This window comes from Pezoporus occidentalis, unplaced genomic scaffold (genome assembly GCF_034315485.1).
Source record: "Pezoporus occidentalis ecotype Australia unplaced genomic scaffold, CSIRO_AGI_Poc_V1 ctg61, whole genome shotgun sequence".
NCBI lineage: Eukaryota > Metazoa > Chordata > Aves > Psittaciformes > Psittacidae > Pezoporus > Pezoporus occidentalis.
The window spans coordinates 3,287,999-3,311,695 of NW_026915955.1; the positions used below are offsets into that span (position 1 = coordinate 3,287,999).

The 23,697-nt window shown below is 39.0% G+C and overlaps 1 protein-coding gene across 1 annotated transcript in view; it reads right to left on the reverse strand.

The window, feature by feature from the left end:
• The window catches only part of MAP3K5 (mitogen-activated protein kinase kinase kinase 5), a 102,493-nt gene that overhangs the window by 57,654 nt on the left and 21,142 nt on the right, over positions 1 to 23,697 (reverse strand). The window contains exons 2-6 of the mRNA XM_062639634.1: positions 14,690 to 14,829; positions 11,941 to 11,964; positions 2,441 to 2,634; positions 2,008 to 2,176; positions 945 to 1,051 (exon numbers count right to left, since the gene is read on the reverse strand). Of these exons, the coding sequence (XP_062495618.1) occupies positions 945 to 1,051; positions 2,008 to 2,176; positions 2,441 to 2,634; positions 11,941 to 11,964; positions 14,690 to 14,829 (634 nt within the window). The remainder of the gene's footprint in view (positions 1 to 944; positions 1,052 to 2,007; positions 2,177 to 2,440; positions 2,635 to 11,940; positions 11,965 to 14,689; positions 14,830 to 23,697) is intronic.

Consider the following 23,697-nt stretch of genomic DNA (forward strand, 5'->3'; position numbering starts at 1 on the left):
ATTTTGACATGATATGCTGTTTTGAGCCTCCTCAGAGAACCTGAATTACAACATTCAAATCTGTGAGAAGCAGAAAGATCTGTAGACATATTCTACATTTGAGAATTTCAATGCCTGCTGGCACGTGGTCCACTCCATTAAATGTTAATAGCAAAACGTTCTCTGTGGTAACAGCAAGGGAGCAGAAAACTTTTGTAATTTCCACTGAAAAACTCCCCTTTTAGTGCCTTGCCTAACTGCCAGTATCCTAGGAAAAAAAATCCAGGCTTGGCTCTCATTTAACCCAACAAAGTAGTGAATTTTGCTCCATGTGGCACATTCTGTGCATCTTATCAGAGAATGTGAAAATTAGTTCATTATTATAATATAATGGAATCTTCTGAAGGATATATGATCAAAGTTCTTCTGTCTCCTGACTACTGGAACTCAAGACTTGAATGAGATTATCCATCAATGTTTTAAGGGCAGGCTGGATGCGGCTTTGAGCAACCTGGTCTAGTGGAAGGTGTCCCTGCCCATGGCAGGGAGGTTGGAACTAGAAGGTCGTTAAGGACCCTTCCAACACAAAACATTCTATGATTCTGTGTCCAAGTTAGCACAAGTGCTGCAGCACTGCTACTCATACAGCCATACTTCCAGTATTTCTGCAGAGGTAAAATACTGTTAGGTATTTATTTGCCCTGACTAAGGTACTGAAATGAAAAAGTGGTGCTAACCCATAGAAAGACAAATCAAACACTCATGCTAGAGAAAAAGAAATGGAATTCGACAGTGCAAGAGGTAAGTAAGGAAAGCTTAGATTGATCACAAAGATGAGTCCCCAGAGTTGCTTCAGTGAAAACCCTAGAGCTCCAGTAGGGAGCTTCACCCAGGATTACCAACCCTGTGTAAACTTTTGAGTTCTAATTTACTGTTCAACAACAGAAAGAAGGGTAGTTTCTTACCTGCTCAGTGCAAATGCATAATGGAGCCTCACGTGGTGGTGGGAAGCCAAGTCAAATGTAGGTAGTTTTTCTAAAGTTTTCACCAGTTTTACAATGGAATCATAATCCTTCCAAAAGAAGGGAATAATGAAATTTTAAGTGGCTGCACCGAGGTATGCCTACATGAACTCCTCTTTGACCTATTATTTCATACTAAAAAGTATTCTCAGTTCATTGTAAGCTTTACAGATTTCAGTTTCCTCAGTCTCAACCTGTAAATAGCCTAGCACTCATCAGAAATGTGAATACGCACAATATTTAGCAGGGAAACATAGTCTTGTACTGAGTGGTTCAACATGGACCTGTGGAAATTTTAGTACATCTGTTTCATTATTAAAATTAGATTCAGGGGCTGAACACATATCAGAGTTCATATAGTACAGACATTACAATGCTAACTGCATCTGAATTAAGGCATCCCAAAACTCTGAAGTAGGTATGTCTTACACACCTAAACAAAATAAAAGAACCTTTTAACACCATGGTTTTTAAAGGAGCTTACTTGCTAACCTATTTAAAAAACAACCAACCACAATAAAAAACAAACCACTTCAAAATGTTTAAGAAGCAACAGTTGAAATTACATATAACAAAGTAAGCAATTACTAGCACCATTCCAGAAGCTGAAATGCAGATGGACATGTTGTTTTCCTGAGTAGTGTCACAAGCATGGTGACAAAGACTAGGTATACGTATCAATAGCAGAATGCTACCTTAGCCTTTAAATAGGACACACTAGGGTTGTTGATCACATAGCCATGCTGAGATGAAGAAGAGTTGTTGTATACCTTAGATGCTGGTTATAAATCAACAACACCTTTCTGCTATGTAAAGGCACACTATAAACAGTGTAACTACAAAATAAAGTAAAAAGCATCAGTGAAGATACTACACAAGATTTTTTGCTTGTGTACATTATTCATCTAGTTTGTTAGCAAATCTGTGTAAAATACACTAAAAATTTCACTGAGAAGGTAATTTAATTTACTATGATTAAGATGATTTTGGAAGACAGGATTCATACCTGGATGTCTCTATAGGACAGCAGCAAGTTTATTACAATGTCAGCAGACAGGACTTCAACATTATCCACTCGCTGTCGAATCCTTGCCAGCTCTGCTGCAAGCTCTTTGCCCGTGTAGAGAGTACGGGCCTTCCTGATGTCATTCAGAATGGATTCCCGGAAATACTGGCTGGAGAGGAACAACTTCACATCAGAAATTTGGGACAGGTCCCCTGCACTTGTTTTTCAGGCTCTGCAGCAATCCCAGAATGCATATGTGAAACATTTATTGATGGAGCAGTGTCAACAGGGAGATTTGGTGAAGCTAAATTATTAATTATAAATTTGTCTCTACAGAAGGCAAAACATTGCATTACCCTGAAGCACGAGCCTGACATTTATATTGTTAGCAGAATATATGAATTATAAATAGGGGTACAAAAACACAACTCACCTTGAACTGGCCTGTGCCACCTTCAGGAGCTGAATAAATCGATCCACCAGAGGTAAGCATATAGGCCCAAGCAGCGACTCAAGGCTGGGCTGCATCAATTCTGTTAGTCCCTTCATAAAACTGCTATCACAGCAGTACACCTTGTTATGTGGAGTTACCATATAAGGAACAAATATGTAGTTACCAGTGCACATCTGTAAGGAAACAAAGGGCAAATATTTAAGGAAGTTATGGTTTCACAAGCCTAAGCATAAAGCAATCGCATAGAATACCTGCAGAATTTCACCTGTTAAAGTCATAGGGAGATGTGCTGCTTATTTAAGCAAGACCAAGACTCTGAGACCTATGAAGTCTAGGGTTATGTGTTCAGTTTTCATCTCAGAAGTGTTATACATCTGAAATGTGTTCTTTCAGATTTCTGAACTACTTCCTGTAAGATTAATCTTTTCAGAAGCATCACACTGACCTTAAAATAGTCATTGGCTCAATAGAAAAACAGCGCTGAGGGCACACCCTGGTCACCCCAAAGCAGCAGGTGGACACAAATGAAGCTGACGTACACTCTTTTCAAGATGACTGCTGTTCAGAAGGGAACAAGCACTCCGCAATTTAGTATACTTAGACTCACAGATGTTGAAAACAACAACACAAGCTAGTTGCCTCACAACAGGAAAACCGTAGAGAAAACTGATCCTTATATGAACTGCAAAATGACTCAAATAGTTTAGCATAACAAAGACAAAAAAATTCCCTCCTGAGTAGCAAAACTTCCTGGCCAGCAGGACTACAAACCATACATATTTCAGAATAATCACTTATGGAACATCTTAGCATTGCTATACTGTATTGATTTTTACATATCAATATATGACAGATATTTTACCAATACTTCAAAATTAAGTTTATCTTCCAGGAAAGACGGAGGCGAGATGTCTGGTGCTGGAGGGACGTGTGTGAGTACAGATTTATGCACATTGAAAGCTTGCTGATTATTTGTGGTTTTCAAGTGTCTTAACTATGAGACAGCACACCATCTAAATCAGGAGGAGTTCTGCCATTTGGCTCTCAAAGCTCAGATTCCACTATTTAAGTGGCCAGCAGCCTAGCAAGAAAAGCCTTAAGGAAGGAATTCTTGAGACCCACCATTTTGGTACCCCCTAAATTACTTCCAAGGTTAATTGCCTTCTGGTCATATTCTTCCACTTTCCCAGAAGTCAATACAGCAATGAGGACATCACTTCAGAGGATCCCCTTTCAAGCTGAGCTCCAACCATTGACAGAGCAGTCACTGAATAGTTTGCAAATGCACAATACCAGCTGTGAATTTGCTTAACACATGCATTTAAACATGCATTATTAGATTTTAAAAATAGGGAAGGATTGAGTTACTTTAGTCTGTACAAATGTATGTGTACAGATATGTCAGTGAACACGTTTGTGTACAATCCGAGACTGGCTATCAAGAGTACATAAATTACTTTTTCTAATTACTCCTATTATGCCATGAAACTGTAAGACCTTACTATAAAGGCGATCCCACCCTCACTTCTGAGGGATACAGACACTCTGTGAAATTTAAAAGTAACAGATGCAGGCATTTACATGAGGTCCATAGAGCAAAACTAACCCAGAACTTGGTTGGAGATTGCATGCACAGACTTGCACAAGGATTAATTTAGTCTTCTTCCCCCAACAACTGCAAATTATAACAGCTGAATAGCTAGGACACATTCTTCTGTGCACGAATGTAGTGACTCCAAAAGAACCTTGAACTGGGAAATGTATGACAATATTTTTAACAAGCAATTAAGGAGTGTGATGCTAGAACCCAAACTGCTCATCTTTGCAATGGAGAACTAAATGGACACTTCGGCTCAAGAAAATGGTAGCATGTAAAGTGATCACACACTTTCAAGAATGAATGGATGAACCTTTGACTCTGCTAAAATCTAATAAGCCCCACACTCAAAGTCAGAGAGGAAATTATGAATTTGCTGGGAATAGTTTCAGCAATTACAGGATGAGGGTGGGAAGTCACTGGCACAGGAGCTACTATTAAGCATAGGCAGACTGTTCCCCAACTTTCCTTTTTTAAATAAAGAGAAAAAAGTTTGGGAAGTCAGAGCCAAGAGAAAGGGTGAAGTAGCTACAGATATTCTGGGGCAAGCATTTTACTTCCTAATGTTTATTCAGTGCATTAAAAATAAATTCAAGACTGCTTGCAGGAAGGCCTTCTCAGACCTCCGGCACACAGTTTCCAAAGTTCAGGTCTTAATTAAAAATCAACTCTGAAAAACAATGTTTCCAACTTTTGAAATCCACAGAACCCAAAGTTTATCCTGGCATAATGGTCAGGCCACCTACAGAGACTCATATTTAATCCTACAAGCAGGAAAACTACTCTTCCTGCAGAGGCCAAGTGCCTGAGTCCATTACTGAGCAAGAGCGCTTATAAAATGATCCTGAGCTCACGTTCTTATAGAAGTAGGTATTTATTTCAGTGGAACAAGAGAGCCAGCAAAAATAGTTCACATGCATTTTTCTTGTTATCTGAGGGGAAAATAAAGCTAGTTATATAGCTTGCTATAGGAGACATGCAGACCCAGTAGCCTTTTGGAATCAGTGGACAAGGAAGAAATTAAGTGTAAAAGCCAGGCAAAACCACTACATGGGAAGAAAAGAGAAGAAAATCAATTTACAGTCATTCAGAGGGCACCCAGGGTCCTCAGGAATTGTCTCAAGGTAGAATCTCACCTTGATCTTTGGTGGTAAATCGTGTGAGAATGCAATGGCCTTTCCGTCAGCCAGGGAATTAATTTGGTTGTTAACTTAACCAGTTATACGGGGAGCTCTGTATCTCTGAAGTCTCTCGGTTTTGGCTGAAGTTCATTAGACAAACAGGCAGATACAGAAAGAGGGTGGAGGATGAAAAAAACCCAGTACAAGCTCTTGAGTTTCATTTCCTTAGGAAATAAGCTTAAAAAAAAAAAAAAAATAGAAAAACCCACGTGCAATATAGCTAAGAAATATTGACCTCAATTTCACTTTCCTAGCTAAGGAGTACATTAGATATTTAACAGCTGAACCTAACAAAGGCAGACTTGTAGTAGCTCTAGTGACAAAGAAAAAAATAATCTAAAGTTATATATTATTTACTAAAGGAGGTGGTGGAATAAAGATAACAGTGACGGCAAAACTGCTCTTGTATAATAAAGAGTATGGTCTCCCACTGTGGAGCAACATATTTTGTCACCATCTCAAATTCTAACTATAAAGAGCCCAACCCTGACTGCATTTGAGCAACAATGGGGATGGAAGCCTAAGAGGACCAGGCTGTGGGGGCAGCAGCAGCTGAGGAGCTAATCCAATATCAGACAGCTCTAAACCTTCTTCCCCAAAGCAGAGTACATTACTTGGTTCTCTTCTCATTCCCAGGCTATGCAACCTCTGTCTCGAGCACTTTTACTTCCTTTCTCACTTTTCTTTGTCAAAATATCAGCTACGCTAACTTCAGTCAGTCAGAATCGGGTGATCTTCCTACCACACGCTTCCTTTCTGCTCACATATTGCTTCACATTTTGACTTAGGGCAATTATTTCACTTGGAAGCTTAAATGTCTTCTATTTATCCTATTAAAATCTGCCCTGTTAAGACCCCATCCCAACTCTGATGTCATAAACTCTGATAATCTTTCGTAACACTATTCTAAGTTCCCCGAGTACTCAAGACAAATTGTTGGTTTCCTTTGGTCCATTCCTCTGACTTGTCATACTGTGTACAATTAAAGCAACACAATCAAGCCACTGAAGAATGACCCAAGAATGAGCAATTTTTTAAGGATTAATTAAATCCAATTTCAGTATTTTCAGTCATGTCAAAGCCCTTTAAAAAATATGCATAGCAAAAAGAGGCTTCAAAAGTGGGTGGGAATAGACACCCTCCTCCTGCCAGTCAACAACAGGTATTGGAAGTTTCATTTTCCAACCCTCTTTCTTTACAAATCCCTCATTATTTAAGGTTCAAAAGCTCAAATTACATTAATGAAAGTTCCCAAGTGATTGCAGGTCACACAAGTTGTAAGCTGAAAGGTATTGCTGCAAACTTCAGGGGCTGGGACTGCCATGAGTGTGAGTACAGATAGTTACTATGGTTCAATCTGATGCACAAGAACTCGGGACATTAGATAAGGCAAACTTGGCCTGGGCAATCATATCAGCTGAGCTAGTTATATCTAGGAGACATAAACATACATATCTTTGAAGGCTTTGGGGCAGCACAGTCAGTGCCTGACAACATCAGGCTGAAAGACTATCTGTGTGATAGCCCATTTCATCAAATCAGTCAGACTAATCAGAAGGCAGTAGTACTGGCTGGAGCCAGCCATTTATATATGTGTAAATGCTTACTGCAAAGTGACAAAATCTGTAATTTGTTTTTACGTTTATTGGTTTATACTTTTTCAATGTCCCTTCCTCACAGTGGAAAATCAAACAATTCTAGAGGGTGTGTAATTTCAGTTTAAATACAGCCATAAGATTGCCTTAATAGCTCTACAGCTACAGAATTTAAGACTATGCTGCTTGGAGCTAGACCTACTGCCACTGGAATGTCAAGCACTTCCTTCTTGTTTGATCTCCTTTTTCAGCTTCTGAAAATAAATTAATATAGCACCTATTTGTATTTAAGATAATAAAAATGCACAGCATGTAGTTATATATTAATGATCACAATGAGAACACAAACCAGCCCTTCTTTTGATATCCCCTTCTAATACATAACTGTTACTTTTCAAAAGGGCAGCCTTTGGGACTTCAATTTGGAGATCATTTCTTAGAATGTCCATCACACAGAATCACAGAATGGTTTGGGTTGGAAGAGACCTTAAAATTCATCTAGTTCCAACCCCAAATAAGGTAAAAACAATAAGGTTTTATAAGCACAATAAACACTATGCTCTCCTCACATAGTACAGAAGATTTTTCTGTGAAAGTAGTACAGATTAATAAGATATGGTGCTATACATATGAACATTTGAGTTCTGCCCAATTAATTCTCAGGTCTTGAATTTTACTTCAAAAGGAGGGAGAAAACCTGCAAAATCCCAGGAAGTCAATGGTGTGTAGTCCTCTCGATTCCCTGAGGCTCTTAACTAACACTGCTCTGTTGGAATCACTGAACAGTCAAATATCCACAAACAGAAGAAAGCTTCTTTCAAAGACAAGAAGTGTCAATGAAAAAAAACCCCTCATAACAAGCCACGATGCTTTTCCCAGGGATAAGACAATCTAGCAAATCCCATCTACTTGCCTAAGCTTCAGGACAGCATCCAATGTTGGTTTTGTTTGTTGGGTTTTGTTGCTTTTTGTTTGTTTGTTTTTTTTTAATAAATAGAATTCAGCACAAGTAATAAAAATAGCCAGTGTTTCTCACAGTAGGAACTGTTCTTCCCACTGACTCTCCTCTAAGTAAGATCAGCTTTTCTGCATTTCTCCTACTAGTTCTTTTGAAACATATCTGCTCTTATTTCAACTCTTCTGATGAGATTTCTCTTAAAGGTAAATCTCTGACTGCACATGGTGTTACATGTAGCAGATGGCAAAATCCTAAATCAAGTTATTAAATCCATTCCCTTAGCCCCCAAACACACAGTAAACCAACATGTGCTGATGTGTTAATGAATACAGACTCAGTTTGGGTTTACTTCAAATCCCACTCACATGAATGACAGTCTTACTACTGATTTGGAAAGGAACATAACTAAGCCTCACACCTCAAATGAACCGAAGCACAGAGACTCGTCTACTCTTAAATACTTCCCATTTTCTTTGGGAATATATTCTTTCTTTATATGCCCAGCAATAACATTTACTGCAGCCATGCCACATCCTAAATACTTGTTAAAAATCAGCATATACTATATATGGTTCTTTCATCATATTCGCATAGGAAAAAAGTTCTAACTTTGTCCAAGGACAACATCTGCCAAATATATTAAAGAATCAAAAAAAAAAATAAATTAAAGAACGAGCAAGACATACTGCTGTATCGTAAATAATGACAACTGTAGTATTTAGTGTTTATTGAAGGTTACTACATAGCATTTTTACATACTTGGATACCAAATATCAAACTGTTCCCAAATCATTTGTCAACTGGATGATGAGTATTATAATAATTCACCATTTCCACAGTGAAAGAGACTAGTAGCTAAACATACCCTGTGGGATCTACAGTCTTCTGGCAGTACCCATCTGGAGCCTCTGGCATGCTCCATCCGGGGTCACTCATTCTCCCGTTCCTGATGAAGGAGCAAAAGGAAAACCAAACTGTCTCCCAGGCTACACCTTAAACAGAAGGCAGTTAGGATGGGCTGTGGAAAACCAGTAAAATTTATGATCTCTGATCCCTCCAAGTATCAGAAAAGGAAAACACCAATAAGAGTCCCTAGCCATAAAACTAACCCTGCTGCTTAATCGGTAACTCCTGAAAGTCAGGTGTGCAGCAGAACAGTTCCTATCGCCTCCCCATCGCCCTTCTGATGGGGCCAGCAGCCGCACTACCGTCTCACACCCTGGGCAGCTACCCATTACTCCAGCCTGGTGCAAGCAAGCAGCCTGAACTGAACGGTGACCACTGTGTGCAGTCATTACTGCAACTGTTTGCAAAGCATATGTATAATGCATGCACATTAAAGTTCCTCAGATTCAGCAAGGATGGAATTTTTTTCTAAAATTGAATAAATGGCCATTTGGAACCTGACCTGCAGCTTTTCTCCAATGTTGGTAAGATTCAAACTGGGGGAGATCAGGATGAAGTAAAACCTGTTGTGCTAAACCAAGCAAAGTACAGCCATGAACTGTAACCTCTATATCAACATCTCCTTGTGACAGAAACTCTTTACTAGTAATTTCTAGAATGCCTCTGCCGCTTGGTTGACCTCAAAAATCAGATAACAGCAAAAACTAAACAAGCTTTCAAATATCAAAGTAACTGCCTCCCGTCAAAGTATCACTGCCTGTAAAAATGTATGGTTTTGGTATTACTGCAACCTTTGGAAAAGGTCCAACTAAACAGTTATAAAACCACATACAACAGGAAATAAGCCCATGTTATCTTGCACTGCTCTGCCCTGACAGGCTCCAGGCAGCTTATCCTAGCCATGAAACGTTGTATTGACTATTATTAGGAAGTACAAAAATCCAGTCAGAACAAAGAACAAAAACAGTTGGTAATGGATTTTTTTTCTCCCCACTAGTTTTAGGGATATACGGTTCAGGAAAAGCAAACACAAGGCATTTCAGCTAGATACACACATACACACACACTTGTTTTGCAGACTTTTTAATTCCCTGGTGCCAGGGATACCATTGTCCTGTTACGGCTGATGTCTGTGTGATATTAAAAAAACATGTTCTAGAACAGCAGGACTAAACTCACAATTATACATATGTGAATTTCATTTTTTCATATTTGCAACCTCACATAACCATTTGTATGACTATTTTTGGTAAGGGCGGGCATCACAGCCACATCCTCTCAAGAACAGCACCTTTGTCACACCCATTATCCAAGCATCTTGCAGTTTATGAAGAAACATGGCTTTCATGAAGCAGGAATTATATCATTATATTTGATAGCTAGACATGCACCAACACTGCGAAAAATCTATTTCCAGGTAATCTGGTTGACATCATTACAAAAAATGAGGAAAAGGGAGAACAAAAAAAACCCCAAACAGTTGCAGAATTGCTAAGCCAGTTTCACTGCCTTCCCTGTTCTAATCCCCAGGAAAACACTTTCTCGTGAAAAGATGTTAGGTGGGTGTGCTTGAAAACATCTAAGGCTCTCAAGGAACACATTCTTTTTGTGGCATACACTGAAACATTTCTAGAAGTGATAAATGACAGTTTCACAGCCACCTAGACAAATCTAATGGAAAACAACAATCCTTTCTCAAACAGATGAAGGCCAAGTTATCGTACCTCTCCTTGAGCTTCAGAGACTGTCATTTAAAAACAGGGCAACAGACATCATCTCCTCTTTATTCTACTGTACCAGTCATCTCCTGCTGTTTTCTTGCTAACAGAGCTCTTTCCCTGCCCTCTGGAGATATTATATTAGTCACACATAGTTTTCCCTAGATCCCGGGCCACCAGAACAAGAATACAGAATGCAATACATTCATTTACAAGAAAGGCCTTACTGTTCTCTTTCATTTTGCGTAAAGGCCTAACTGATCATTTACCCCAATTTCATTAGACAAATGCAAGAGATTTTTTGTCTAGCACATCATGCACAGTGCTCTGTGTCTCTGGAAAGCACTTTTTGGCTAAGAGTTGTACAGAAACCCTATATGGAACCCTCTTCATTTTTATTTTTATTTTAAATAAAAAGGTAATATGTAACTTAAAATTCAGTGTTACAGCCAAAGCTTGCACTGGTTTTGAAGCCATATTTAGAAACTCTATCAGCTACTGTAGATAACTGCATCCTTTTCAAAAAATCGTATTTCATACTGGCAGAAGTTGGTACTTAAACCATGAATTCACTGTTAATAAAAAAGTAAAACCACAAATGCTGTAGTTTTCATGGCAGTTTTAACACTGTGGGAAAAAAAACAAAAAAAACCTGAGCAATTTCTAAAATTAAATACTTCATATGCTTCTTCAAAAGGCTTACTCAAATATATGGAGTTGTACAGCATACACATAGCACCTCAGGATATCAGCACACCACTAACCACTATAAAATTATATCTTGACATATATGGCTACCAGTAAGTCCCACAATGAAGCCAAGAACAACTCAACATGACAGATGTATATTCTGGTATGACTGGCCCTGTTGCTCCAGAAAGAGCTGCATTGAGTAAGCAGTGTTCTCACAGTCATAGGTCTGCCTCCCTTGAACTTGGAGTGAAAAAGGAAGCGGGATTTGCAAGGTCAACCTCAAAAACCAGGGGGATGCCAAGGTGCAGAAACCTACAGTTTAATGACTGGCAATCACAGACAGACTACTGGGATCTGCGCTGCACTAGGACAAACAGGCTCCAGGGCTCAACTTCTAGAAATAAATACACACACACATTCTCTCTTTATAAAGGTATGTATTTTCATAGCTGTAGCCATGGGTTTCTAAAACAAGCTTCAGTTTCCAAATAACTGTCCTTTTCAATGGAGTATTTTTTAAAAAAACAGTGAAGAACACTGAAGGCAACAGGAAAAAAAAAAAAAAAAAATCAAAATGACAGATGTAAATGTGTGTGAAAAAATATGACCGACAAGTAAAAGCATCAAGGAAAATACCACTGACAGATGGAAGCAAGGTAAGAAGTGAGCCTGGTACCTAGCAACAGAGTGATATACACAGATCTGCTGCTAGGATTTCCAGAATTCTGCATCTAACTCTAAAATACCGTAGAGAAGTATTAAATGATTCAAACAGAAAACGGAAGATAAAAAGCATCAAATGGAACAAAAGTTTCTAGAAATCATACTTACATTATTCTTCTGGCAAATAATTTCCTAGAATAAAAAAAAAAGAAGAAAAAAAATGTTGATAACACTGAACAACCACTAGGAAAGATAATGTGATCAGTATGATTTGCTAACATTAACGTTTACAGACACTTGACAGGAAAAGGCTGGTTGTTAGGTGCTTCCTAACCTGTCAAATCAATATAAATCAAGTATTGTCTCAGAAGTAACAAAATAACTGTGGAACCAAGTACATACATACATTTATATATACACAGCAGCATATGTACTATGTGCGTATCTACGTATCCCTCCCTGTATAAATTTTCCTAGAAGGATGCTGTCCAAAAGTTGACTATTAATACACATCTACTCATATTTGAAAAGTTAAATATAGTAAGTAACATTTTGCTGCCAGCAAAAGAAACTGAAGAATTCTAAGAGCAGTATTTCTGTGAGGTTTTAAAATATTCCCAAACCAGTTGAAATTCATGTTCATGCTCTAATAGGTCTGATGAAAAGTATGTATCTTCACATTTAAAGTGCAAAGTTTCAGAGGACAAGAAGTCAGACCACACATGGATGGAAAGAGTCCTTCACACTAATCTGGGTGGTACAGCCCAAGTGTGAACCACTTGCAGTCAGTGACCTTGCTTTCAGAAAGATTTGTCAACTTACTCTGATCCCAGCAACTGATAACTCTGCCAGATTTATCAGATAGCTACACTACACCTCTGCCACTGGGACCACTGAGCAGCTTCATCTACACCACAGCACTAAAATCAAACACAGTGTCAAACCAAGAGGCCTTGTGCTTTCTGTTTGCATAAAACTGCTCTTCACCCATTGAGGGGGCACATTTTACATACGACTATTGCTAGCTTTCAAAGCGTGGGACATAAACATCTAAGTCAATCCTCCTGGCACAGGGAGGGACATCTTTCACTAGATCAGCTTGCTGAAAGCCCTGTCCAGCTTGACCTGAATGCTTATATAGAAGAAAATTCTACCAGCAAGAGTTTACCTACATTGCTTTGTAGCCCAGGTAAATCAGGTACGGCAGTTTTGTATCTCCTACATTTTCACGATCATTTTCAGTTTTTCACCTTCTATGCACACACACTCCTGCATTGCTTCTACTCTATCTGCTAATTGTAACCAATACAGGAAAAACATTGCCTCAGAAGATGCCCTGGCATGACTGTAACTACTTTTATTAAGGCAATTATTAAATAACACAGAAAGGGTCTTGCTCTCTGATGACTTTCCTGCGTACTCTCAAAAGCAGAAACATCAGCCCACCTCAAAGCTAAAGGAAACTGAAGGGAGTCTTTCAGTGGGCACTGTGCTGGTGGCAACTGGAACATGAAGCCTCCCAGCATAGAACTGGGTTTCCACTGGTGTCTGTGGGAACCCTGCATGCGACCCATTTGCAAAGTCTAGGTCTTAAACTAGTAAAAAGTTGTCCCAGGTGCCTAAGGAAACCTGATGCCTTACTCCGAGAGATCTTCAGTGGGAGCTGGGTATTTGGCTCCTTGCCCCGTACAATAAAATTCTTCTCTGCTTATACTGTAGATCACTGTACTTCCACAATTGAACTCATTTCACAGATAGGTCTTTTGTCACTGGCAGTTTTATTTTTAGGGCTTTTATCTGTATACTCTTTGTGTTGCAAAAAGAAAGGAAATAATTGGATTGCAGCCAGTCCAGTTGGCTGAGCAAATCTGGAAGAAAGAGCAGGGGGAAGAAACTGAGTTACTCAAGGCATGTCCCTCCTAATAGAGGGCCAAGTTGCAAATAATGGGAGAGAATCAAACCCAAACAGCCTGTACTAGCCAGAAGCACTGGAAGCAAACTCTTCATGAGAGGTGGCAGTGCCCAGATTGCAGTCTGACTCACCAAGCCACTTTTTTAAAATGCTTCTTTTCAGCAATGCCTAGAATGGAAGTGTAATAGCATAAAACACCTCCTGATCAGAGCAAATAAATCTGAGGGAGGGGAAGTAATTGAGAAGATTGCCATCCAAGTTGTCTGCCCTTCCCCATCCCCATGGAAGTTACTCCATCTTTAGTAGAGTTGCAGGAGGAAGCAAGTATCAACTCTTTGGCTGGTAACAGTTTACAGCCCCATAATCTTTAGCCACCATCTTGCTTTAAACCAACCTACTATACTGTGAACTGCAGCCCTGAGAACCAGGCACAAATTTTGTTTTTACTAGCTCTGCTATACTGTGGTAATCTAGCACAGCAATCCTGCAGGTACTTGATGTAGACAGCTGTAACTCAGAAGGACATACCAGAGAGCATCTGGGGCCCTATCAGATTTGGCAGAAAACTGCTACTTTACACAGGAGCTAAAATTTAAGGATTATTTTGCTGCCATCGTACACACTACCATTCTCACCTCACTGAGAATTTATTGAGAATTGTAACAATCTATCCCAAACACCACTAATTCCTATGACTGACAAAACAATGTATTTCATTTCTCATCTCAAATTTGTCAAACTTGTTTCTGTAAAGAGCCATTTAACACCTAGGTATTTAACTGTCTGCAATAAAGTCATCTAAATCTTTCTTTTGAGAAATCTAAACAAAGTTTTTCAGCATTTCACTGTAGACATGTTTTCCAGGCCTCAGAATATTTTTGCTATTCTTTTGTGAACCCCAAATGGCAGCTGTATTTCCTATAGTAACAAAGAACCTATTTCAAGAGCTGGACCCCACTTGTAACTTGCCTCCACACACCCCTCCATCTTTCCATTCAGAGATACCTTCAGTGACTGCAGAGACTCTGCATTTGTATCACAGTAGAGGATAATGTTGTTAGCCATGCTGAAGCTCTCCCTGACTCCCAGGTGGTAGAACAAAGAAGGCTGACGGAAGGCATCACTCATCTCTACAACAGCAATATCTGCAGAAAAAAACGAAAGATGCATTTTCAGTGCCACACACTTCTGACAGTCAGATACTTCTTGACCATGTCTCTTTACACAATCTGCTTTGATAAGAAGACCCAATTTTAAGTAGGAAATAAGAGATCTAGAGGGATTTCCCCAATTCAACTGTTACAACTGAATTTTGAATAGTCATCAGGATGTGGTTTAATTTTTCCCGCTTTGCTTTCTTCTTTCCTCCCTCCCCCTTTCTTTTCTTTAAATGAGATCTTCATTTCTTCAGGTAAAAAGGTATAAAGCATCACTAATCAAGAAAAGGCAAAATGCTCATTTGGTGCCTTGAACAACGAAATCTATTTGGTTAACCTACACATGATGACTGATGAACTTGGGGGAGGCGGAAGGGAAGAGAGAAAAAAAAAAGAAAGAAAGAAGAAAAAATTACATTTCATGTGGGATTTTTTTCACCTTCTGTGCAAGTTGTACTAAAAAAAAAATATCATGCAGTATATGTACATCACTGGAGAACACGCTGTATAGATTTTGTATTAGAACATTGGAAGAAAACATCTGTAAAATGGAAGAAAGGCAAAGGTAAGGTTCCAATATAAATTACCATACAGATCTATTTTGATTCATATATAAAGACTAGAGAGAGAGAGAGAGAGAGAGAGAGAGAGAGGACAAGATAAAGCAAAAGAAAAGGAAAAAAGGGAGTGAATATGTAAAGTCATACATAAGAACTGTTGTGGAGAGAGTTGTGTTCATAATAACTTTTATCTGCATGAATAAAATTCAACGCATGCACAAATGTTTACAGAACAAGGAATTTCTCTTAAAACATGTGTTTACTTGTCCTGATTCATACTAATGTAAAACAAGAGGCAATTACAACAGCAGAAATAGTTAAGGCTTCTATTGCAACAAGCAGTGTATTTCCACTGCAAAAGTCTTGTGGGAACAAGACAACTGACTAATCGCCACCTCTCCTGCAAACATCCTTCTGACTTTTCACCTAATTCAGGGTTTTTTTCATTTCAGAGGGAAAAAAAAAAAAAAAAAAAAAAAAAAAAATCAGAGAAATATACTTCTGTTAAGAGTAAAACAAAGCAAAGCAGCCTGGTTTCCAGCATCTCTCCCTATTTTCCCCTTTCCTGCAGATGCTTTTATGACAGAAAAAGGAGATGCAAGACAAGCTCTTCAGGCAAAAAATTTATGTGCCCTCAAGTTTCTCTACTCTAATTGATCTAATAAGAGATTCTACCTCTATCCATAACTCTTCACCTTGCTCATCAAAACTGTAATGATGATATTGAATAATGAAGATAAGCTTTGTGACCATGCTCCCAACTGGAAAGGCAGAAAAGGTGTCTCTTCAACTTGTTGAAAAGTAGCATCTTTGAGACACCTATTCTTCAGTAATATTTTATTGTAACTGGCCTACAGGCCTAGAAATTATTAAAAAGCTGAAGACGGGGACAGACACACACAGGGGGCTGAACAGACAAAATCTGCTCTTCAAGAAACAAGACTAAAAGAGAGGAGAGTAATATGGTATAAAAAAAAAGGGAATTTTCCTTCTCCCCAGAAGCCTAATAATAAAGGTATATTTTATATAATTTCGTAATTTGTGTTCTAAGAACCTCCCCCTGTCCAATTTCACACAAATATTTGTAGTGTGGTTCCATCAAATACCTTTATTGATGTAAAAATTGCTGTGGATTGCTAAGACCATACATGTGCTGAGTTAATTTCACGAAACTGTGATAGCACAAAAGCCAAACAAGAATGACAATATTGCTACCATGTTTTGTTTGGGTGAGATTAGGGCTTGTATGTTTATTTTCTTTAGGAAGTTGCCATAATACAAGCTCTATTTTTAGCTACTCATATTCATGCAAAAGTCTAATCTTGAGCAATTGTAATGCTACGGTACATTTCTGTTACACTGAGTAGGAGGAAAATTTGCGCAACTTGCCATGACTTAATTCTCAAATCTTAGAAGCTAACATGCTCTCACTAGGGTCGCAAAACACATTAAAAGATAAATATTACTTTTAAAGGAAAAAGAAAGTGATAGAGCCTGATCAAATTCAGAATACACACAAAATTTGAAAAATCCTATGTTAAAGTGGCAAGTTTCCAGGATCATGAAGGAAAGAATAGCTAAGAAAAACATTACGTGTGTGCATATATATGTGTGTGTGTGTGTATGTATGTGTGTATACATACATTCAACACAATCTGACTCCATGCCAAGCTAAGAAATGTTCTAGGGTCCTGTCCTATCCCTATCATAGGAATACAAAAAAAAAAAAAAAAACACAAACTCAAAACGAAACCAAAACCCCAAAAAACAAAAGCCTTCAGTTAGTTAAACAGAAGAGAAAAGGACCACAAGAATAAGGAAAGATTTGTAAGAAAAATTACTCTAAGATCCAGGTATAAACTCTGTTGTGATACTTGTATTTCTTATGTAACTATATAGGATCTCTTTTTCTTTACATGTTAAGACTTCTGTGAAATCCAGGTCTTCTGGATAATTTCATTTAATAAAGCAGTATCTTCACGACAATAGGTCCAATTTCTGTGAGGTCTTCATCCTCAATCTAGCAATTACGTAATTTAAGATGAAGTTGTCATTCATGACAAAGATCAGATTTCTAAAGTCCAAGTTAGCCCTCTGGGCTGGTATTACAGTTTCCAAAGGGAGCAGTCCAAATCTTACCTGAAATTTCAACAAGCCACAAAAAGTATGCACACTTTTGGGGCCAGATCTCTATCCAATTAAAAGCCTTATACCTTAAAACTCATTTCTGGCATTTCTGACAGACCCATTTCTGATACCATCCTTCACAAGATCAAGAGAGAAAGTCCTCTTACCAAAGGAGGGATCAGTGTATGGTGCACTGGTCAGAAGTTAAATACAAAGCAGCAAATGGAAGCTCATTTAAAAAAAAAAATAAAAAAAAAAAAGAATAAAAAGGGTAGTAGTAATGATTCCTATAAAGCACCTGAAACATAGTACCGAGTGCACTATAAAACAGCTAAATATTCAGTTACATAAAGTATTGTTAGAAGTTTAGCAAAGCTGAGCAAGACTGATGGCTTTCAAGACAAATCTTAGCCAAATAAGCATACTTCAAAATTCTCACTAGTTTGGAAGAGCCACAATTTAGCTAAGTCCAAAAGAGCTGCTCTGTCATCAATAAACAAACAGTCAGAATCCCATTTATCAGGCTCCCACTCTCATTTCCCCCAGATTAAATTAATCTAACAGCCTGGTGCAATGAAAAATATGCTTTCCATTCACTGGAAAATACGATTTCACAAACGGCAAAATGCTATTTCAATAAAAATGGAAGAATTATTTCTACAGTTATAGAATAAAACCCACTTATGAGAGTATTTGCAGTTCCGGTTTCAAGGAAAGTAATAATTGACCAAGCACAGGAACCAGAGTAGAGCCCTCACAGCACCGAAGTCCTCAGGATAAAGAACTCTGAAGTCCAGGGATTGGCAATTCACTCCAAATGCTCTTGCACATCTTTATGTTGTAGCAAGAAAAGTCTGCTCAGGCTCCAGCAGACTAACGAGCAGGATGGGTAAGGAACCACCCTGTGTAAAACAGTGAACAAGAGAGAGGGAAGCAGCAGAACTGCTATTCTTGCAGCCCCATGGGTTGCAAGAAAGAATAAGTTTTATCCCATTGGCCTTAGGCACAAAATGAAATTTCACTTTACCTTGTAAAAGTGAACGTCATTACAGATCACTGATAGTATTTAAATAAAACAGAGACAGTATGGTCTTCACCTTTGCAGGTGATCTTTGCACATTATTGGTAAAAAGCCTTAGAATAAATCTTACAGCAAATTATTGTGTCTTGCTATCTTATGAACAACAAAGTAAGTCTAACCATAACCTTCTTTCCCATCTCCTTAAACAACTGGCATGCCTACATGGATGTGACTGCAGTGTATCATAAGCATGAAACCAGGCCTAGGTAGCAGAAGCAGAGTAAACGCACCAGCAAGCAGTTCAGTAAGCTCTTGATGTCCATTTCCTAAACCACCCGAGCTCTACCCGCCTGCTGACAGCAGCTGGACCACCTATAATGAAGCTGCCTACCTACACGTTAGCTGGTTAACCACACACAGAGCTGCAGACACAGCAACAACCACAGAGCAGTCACACACTATATTATTAGGCTAACATCTATACCAATGCTGTCTGGAAGCACACCATCACACACGCAAGACAACAGAATTGTCTGTTAGCCTGGGAATTGGGTTTTTAACCTTGGGAAACCATGTTCACATGATGGAACTGAAGGCAGTTGTCTTGACTCTTCTTGCCTGAGAGCATGGGAAAAGGACACATCTCTGAAGCTTGGCATGTATGGCAGCTGTGTTACTGACAACTCTTACCTGCTATATATCTATACACTTACCTCTTTTAAAGCTATTTGTGCAAAGACTGAGAACTTCACATATAAAATCTCTAAAATCTCTACTAATTAACCTTTCTTAAGAAACAGTAAAAACTGAAGACTGTACATGCTAATGGTCAGGAAGAGTAAATGTTCATTAATGGGTATAATGCCCTTTGCTCTTGGCCATTAGCAATATCTTTAGTCACCAAGAAAGCAATAAATGAAAGGCAGTGGTCAAAGTTCATCTCCTACTCATTGTTTAAAATATAACAGGGCAGAGAAGAATATTTTTAAAAATGCTCTGAGATATCATACTCATCCACCATACTTTTTGATACTACCTGCTTACTACAGTGCTGCCTGGAAAATTAATGAATACAAACAGAGCAGCTATAGAAACAATGAATGTTTATGTTTGCTACTATCTTCTGATTAATTAGCATTACACACATGGTCATTCCCTTACATGCATCTTCCCACAGTTCACAAGGGCAAAAGGAAAGCTGAAAACTGCAGCTTCTGAGACAGACCAATATTTCGGGTTGTTTTCCACTTGGGAGTTAAAAGACACTCTTCTGAGGGAGATACAGGAAGAAAAGGGCTTGCAACAAAATTTCTTTCAGTGCAAGTCTGAACAGTAAGTGTTTTCCATGCTGCTGTAACAGCTCTCTGTTCAGCATTAGAACAATGGTTTTGACAAGCCATGATGACACTATTGGGCAAGCTTTCAAAACTGAGCAAACAACATCCTTACCAACTTCTTCATGATTCTCTATATGCTTGGCATGGATATCTTCCTCTTCCTGCTTTGGAAATCCCAGCACCGCATCAGTACAGCTTGGTATTTCTGGTTCAACCATGCAAACCACAATGTCACTGATTCGTCAGCACCACTGGAATCAGACATTTCCTGTCAAGAGAGTCCTGTACATCTTCAAGACCGGAAACAATTGATGGGAGGCACTAGGGTCAGAACACCTATACACAGTGGAATGGCTGACCTCCCAGGAAAGCCGTCCAGCAGAGCCAGTCTGTTGGGAGAGGCTAGCCAGAAAAAGAACTTTTAAAAAGTGCCTGAGGCTTGGATACAGGGAAGGAAAAGCTGGTAATGACTGTTCAGGCAAGTTAAGTTGCCATATACTAGAGGAAAAGCACGATGTTTGTAGAAACTCCAAGTGATGTGCAAAGAACAGTCAAAAGGCGCTAAGACAAGAGATATGTGCTAGTTCTTACCCAGTGTAAACCACTATGGTTCAGGAAAAATCAACATGCTAGCTTTAAATACAACAGTACCATATTGCCCTCACGCTGGTACTACACTCACTGCTCCCTGAATAGCTAAACTGAGCTGAGCTGCTCTTGAATTTCAAAATGAACTTCTGCATCTAGATTCATAAGCAACAGGTATGATACCACTTCAGATAAACTCTTCAAACAGCTAACAGTTACTGTTAAGGGTGGTCCTGATCCTCCCCCACACGCTTGTATCTGATCTAGCATGGTTCGTACCCAATGAGTCAACTGAAGAAGTCTATCTGTAGGCTTGGAGGGGTGGGGTGAGCCTGCAGGATCAGCTGCCTCCTGGATCAGTTAGAACATCTCACTTTCCACCCACATGATCGTTAGGTCCTATACAAAGAAGGCACCAGACCCCACAGTATCTGCAGGGATGCAATTGAATACCTTCCTACTTCTGCTAGAGTCACCTGTTGTTCCAGTGAGTAAAGAAATTTTATCCCCCATAGGCATGGATGCAACATCCACTTGTTCAGGAACTCCAGATGTATCACCACCATAGAAGGAAGAGTTCTTTGAAGTACAATACAGAAAAAACACAACCCTCATTACAGATACAAATTAAGCATATATACCCATACTAAGACTTTGTACATGACTCAATTTAGATTTCTGGGAATCTGTTTAATAAAAATAAATTCGCTGATAATTTAAAAAGCAACCTTTCCTCTTTCTAGAACATTGATAGTTGCTGATTTCTGCTGATAGATAAGGTAAGAAAGAGCTACTTAAGCTGAAGGATAACACTGTGCCATAGGAGCAAATGCAAGCTGCCCCTGTATAAATTTAAACCAGAAATCACAAGAAAGTTCATAACCCACAAGTCACGATGTTCTGGAGCACCACCCCAAACTTTTATCTGATCAGTGGCATTTGCCGTGCTGTTACAGAGGAGCATTGCAAGACTTGCATTCTCTCCTGCCATACATTGAGATGCTGCTTAGAAAAACTTGTGTGAATCAGTTTCTGCCAACTTTTGTGGCTAATTGCCTCAGATCATTCCCATAAAAGTAAGTGCAAGACTTCACCAAGCAGAACCATCCACGCAAGGAGGAGAGGAAAAAAAAAATAAACACAAACAATTACTTGGGTTTTTTTTTTTTTTTACAACAGTATTCTAGACTGAGAGCCTCTAAGCAAAACCCTGGCCTTGTTGATTGCACTATACTTCAAGGCTGTGAAGGGAAAAGAACCTCTTGCTGTTGTAATCCAAGGCTGATGGGAACAAAGAGGGTATTTAACTGCAATAAAGCAGCATAAACTGGCAACTAACTGATAACACGAAGGAAGTTCATATAGGTGTTAGAAAAGGAATGAGAAGAAGGGAAAAACGTAGATGACAGACAGAGGGAAGCACATAGGAACTAACACAGCAAACTACATGGTGAAATTTAAATGACTATATCAATGATCTGAAGACAACTGTAACAATATGGAAAGGATTTCTGCTGAAGGAAATAAAAATTAAAAAAAAAGAAAACAAAACAACAAAAAGAACAAGCTTGAGATTCCAAAAAATCCACTCTCTCTTGGCCCAAGATAAAGGACTGTGGTGTTATCACATGATTCCAACCCCCAACAATTGAAAGAAACCCACTCTCAGCTTGATGCATGTGGGAGGAACTCAGAATTAGGCAAGAACAAAAGATGACAAGCAAACGAAGAACCATTTATTTAAAAATAACCTCAATATGTTCAGGCTCACTGCATCTGCATCAATCCCAATGAAAGAGGCTCCCTGGTGCCAAGAACACCAAACACTAAATATCATCTGAACTCTAAAGTCTTCATCAGAAAAAAACCTCAGTGCTCAAAGAGGTAACTAATGAGGCTGAAGCCTTGAGCATATTACAGGGCTAGTAAGTATTAGGACCTGTACCAAATATCAATGTGTTTTTAAACAATCTACAAACACAGCAGCAGGGAGAGTCAAGGAAACAAGGCAAACTGTAGCAACTCATTACTTCTACATTCAAAAATTTTGTCCAGAGGATCTACATGACTGCTTCCCCCCCCCACCCCCAAGGAAGACCAAAGCACTCCTCTGGCCTGGACAAGGACTTAAGCAGGCAAAAAAAAACCAAACAAATAAGAGATGTGATGGTATCCGCGTGATTATTTTGGTTTCTGTTTTCAAGATACGTGCCTTTAAGACATGAGATGAAGGAGTGACTATTCATTCTCTGTAGAAGTTACTGAGACTACTCAAGAAGAAAGTACTTGTGGGACCACAGGTGTGCCAACAGGCGAGCTCAGAGGAGAAAGAAGAGTCCTATGAAAAGCAAACAGCCAGGTCTCAGAGGTGATGGAAACATTTCCTAGAATCTAAAGGAACTGCAGAGAGTTTCCTACAGCTCCAAAAGGCACAGAGTTCATTAAAACCAAGGCAGGAAACAACAATCCATCTAAAGGACAAGATGGGCAAGAGGAAAAGTGACCAAAAGTTTATTCCTTTCTGTTTATTTCTGCCTTAGTGACCTGAAGTTTTCTCCACCTAAGAAGTATTCTGATTTTTATTCTAATGAAATCTGACTATCTTCATTTATAACATGTTTATACATTTGGCTTGTTCAAGCAGCTCACTTTGACAAGAATGTCTAAGTAGATCCACCTCTAAGTTTCAAAAACCAAGTCTGTGTTTCATCACAGCAGCTAGAGGGATCAGATCAAAGCTGTTTAGCTCAGTATCTCCTCTCTGTCAGAGGCCAGCTATCAGTGTTGCAGAGATTGTGAGAACAGGCCAAATAAAGACTGACCATTCTCAGTCAGCAATAGCGACATTTTCAGAAAACTCCTGAACTACCTAGAAAGCTGAATATCAACAACTAATTTAGTGCTTATATTGGGTGAATGATTAGAGCTGCTTTTCCTCGTGTATGTTACCTTGCATACACAATCACTGAACTTCAGCTGTTCTTTACCTGCCTATTTGCCTGGTAACAAAAGACCACTTGCAGTCCTCTACAGCCTATTTTTTATAGTTTTGACTGGCCTGCACATCACAAACATTGCCATCATGCTGTTCATTGCTCATAAAGCAATCCTTTCACCAGCACATTCTCTATTGGCAGCCTTGCTTCACTCCAAAATTGATCTTCTGTTCCATTCCTTTAAGAACCTATTCATCTGAAGGGAGCAAACATGTCACATCCAGTCA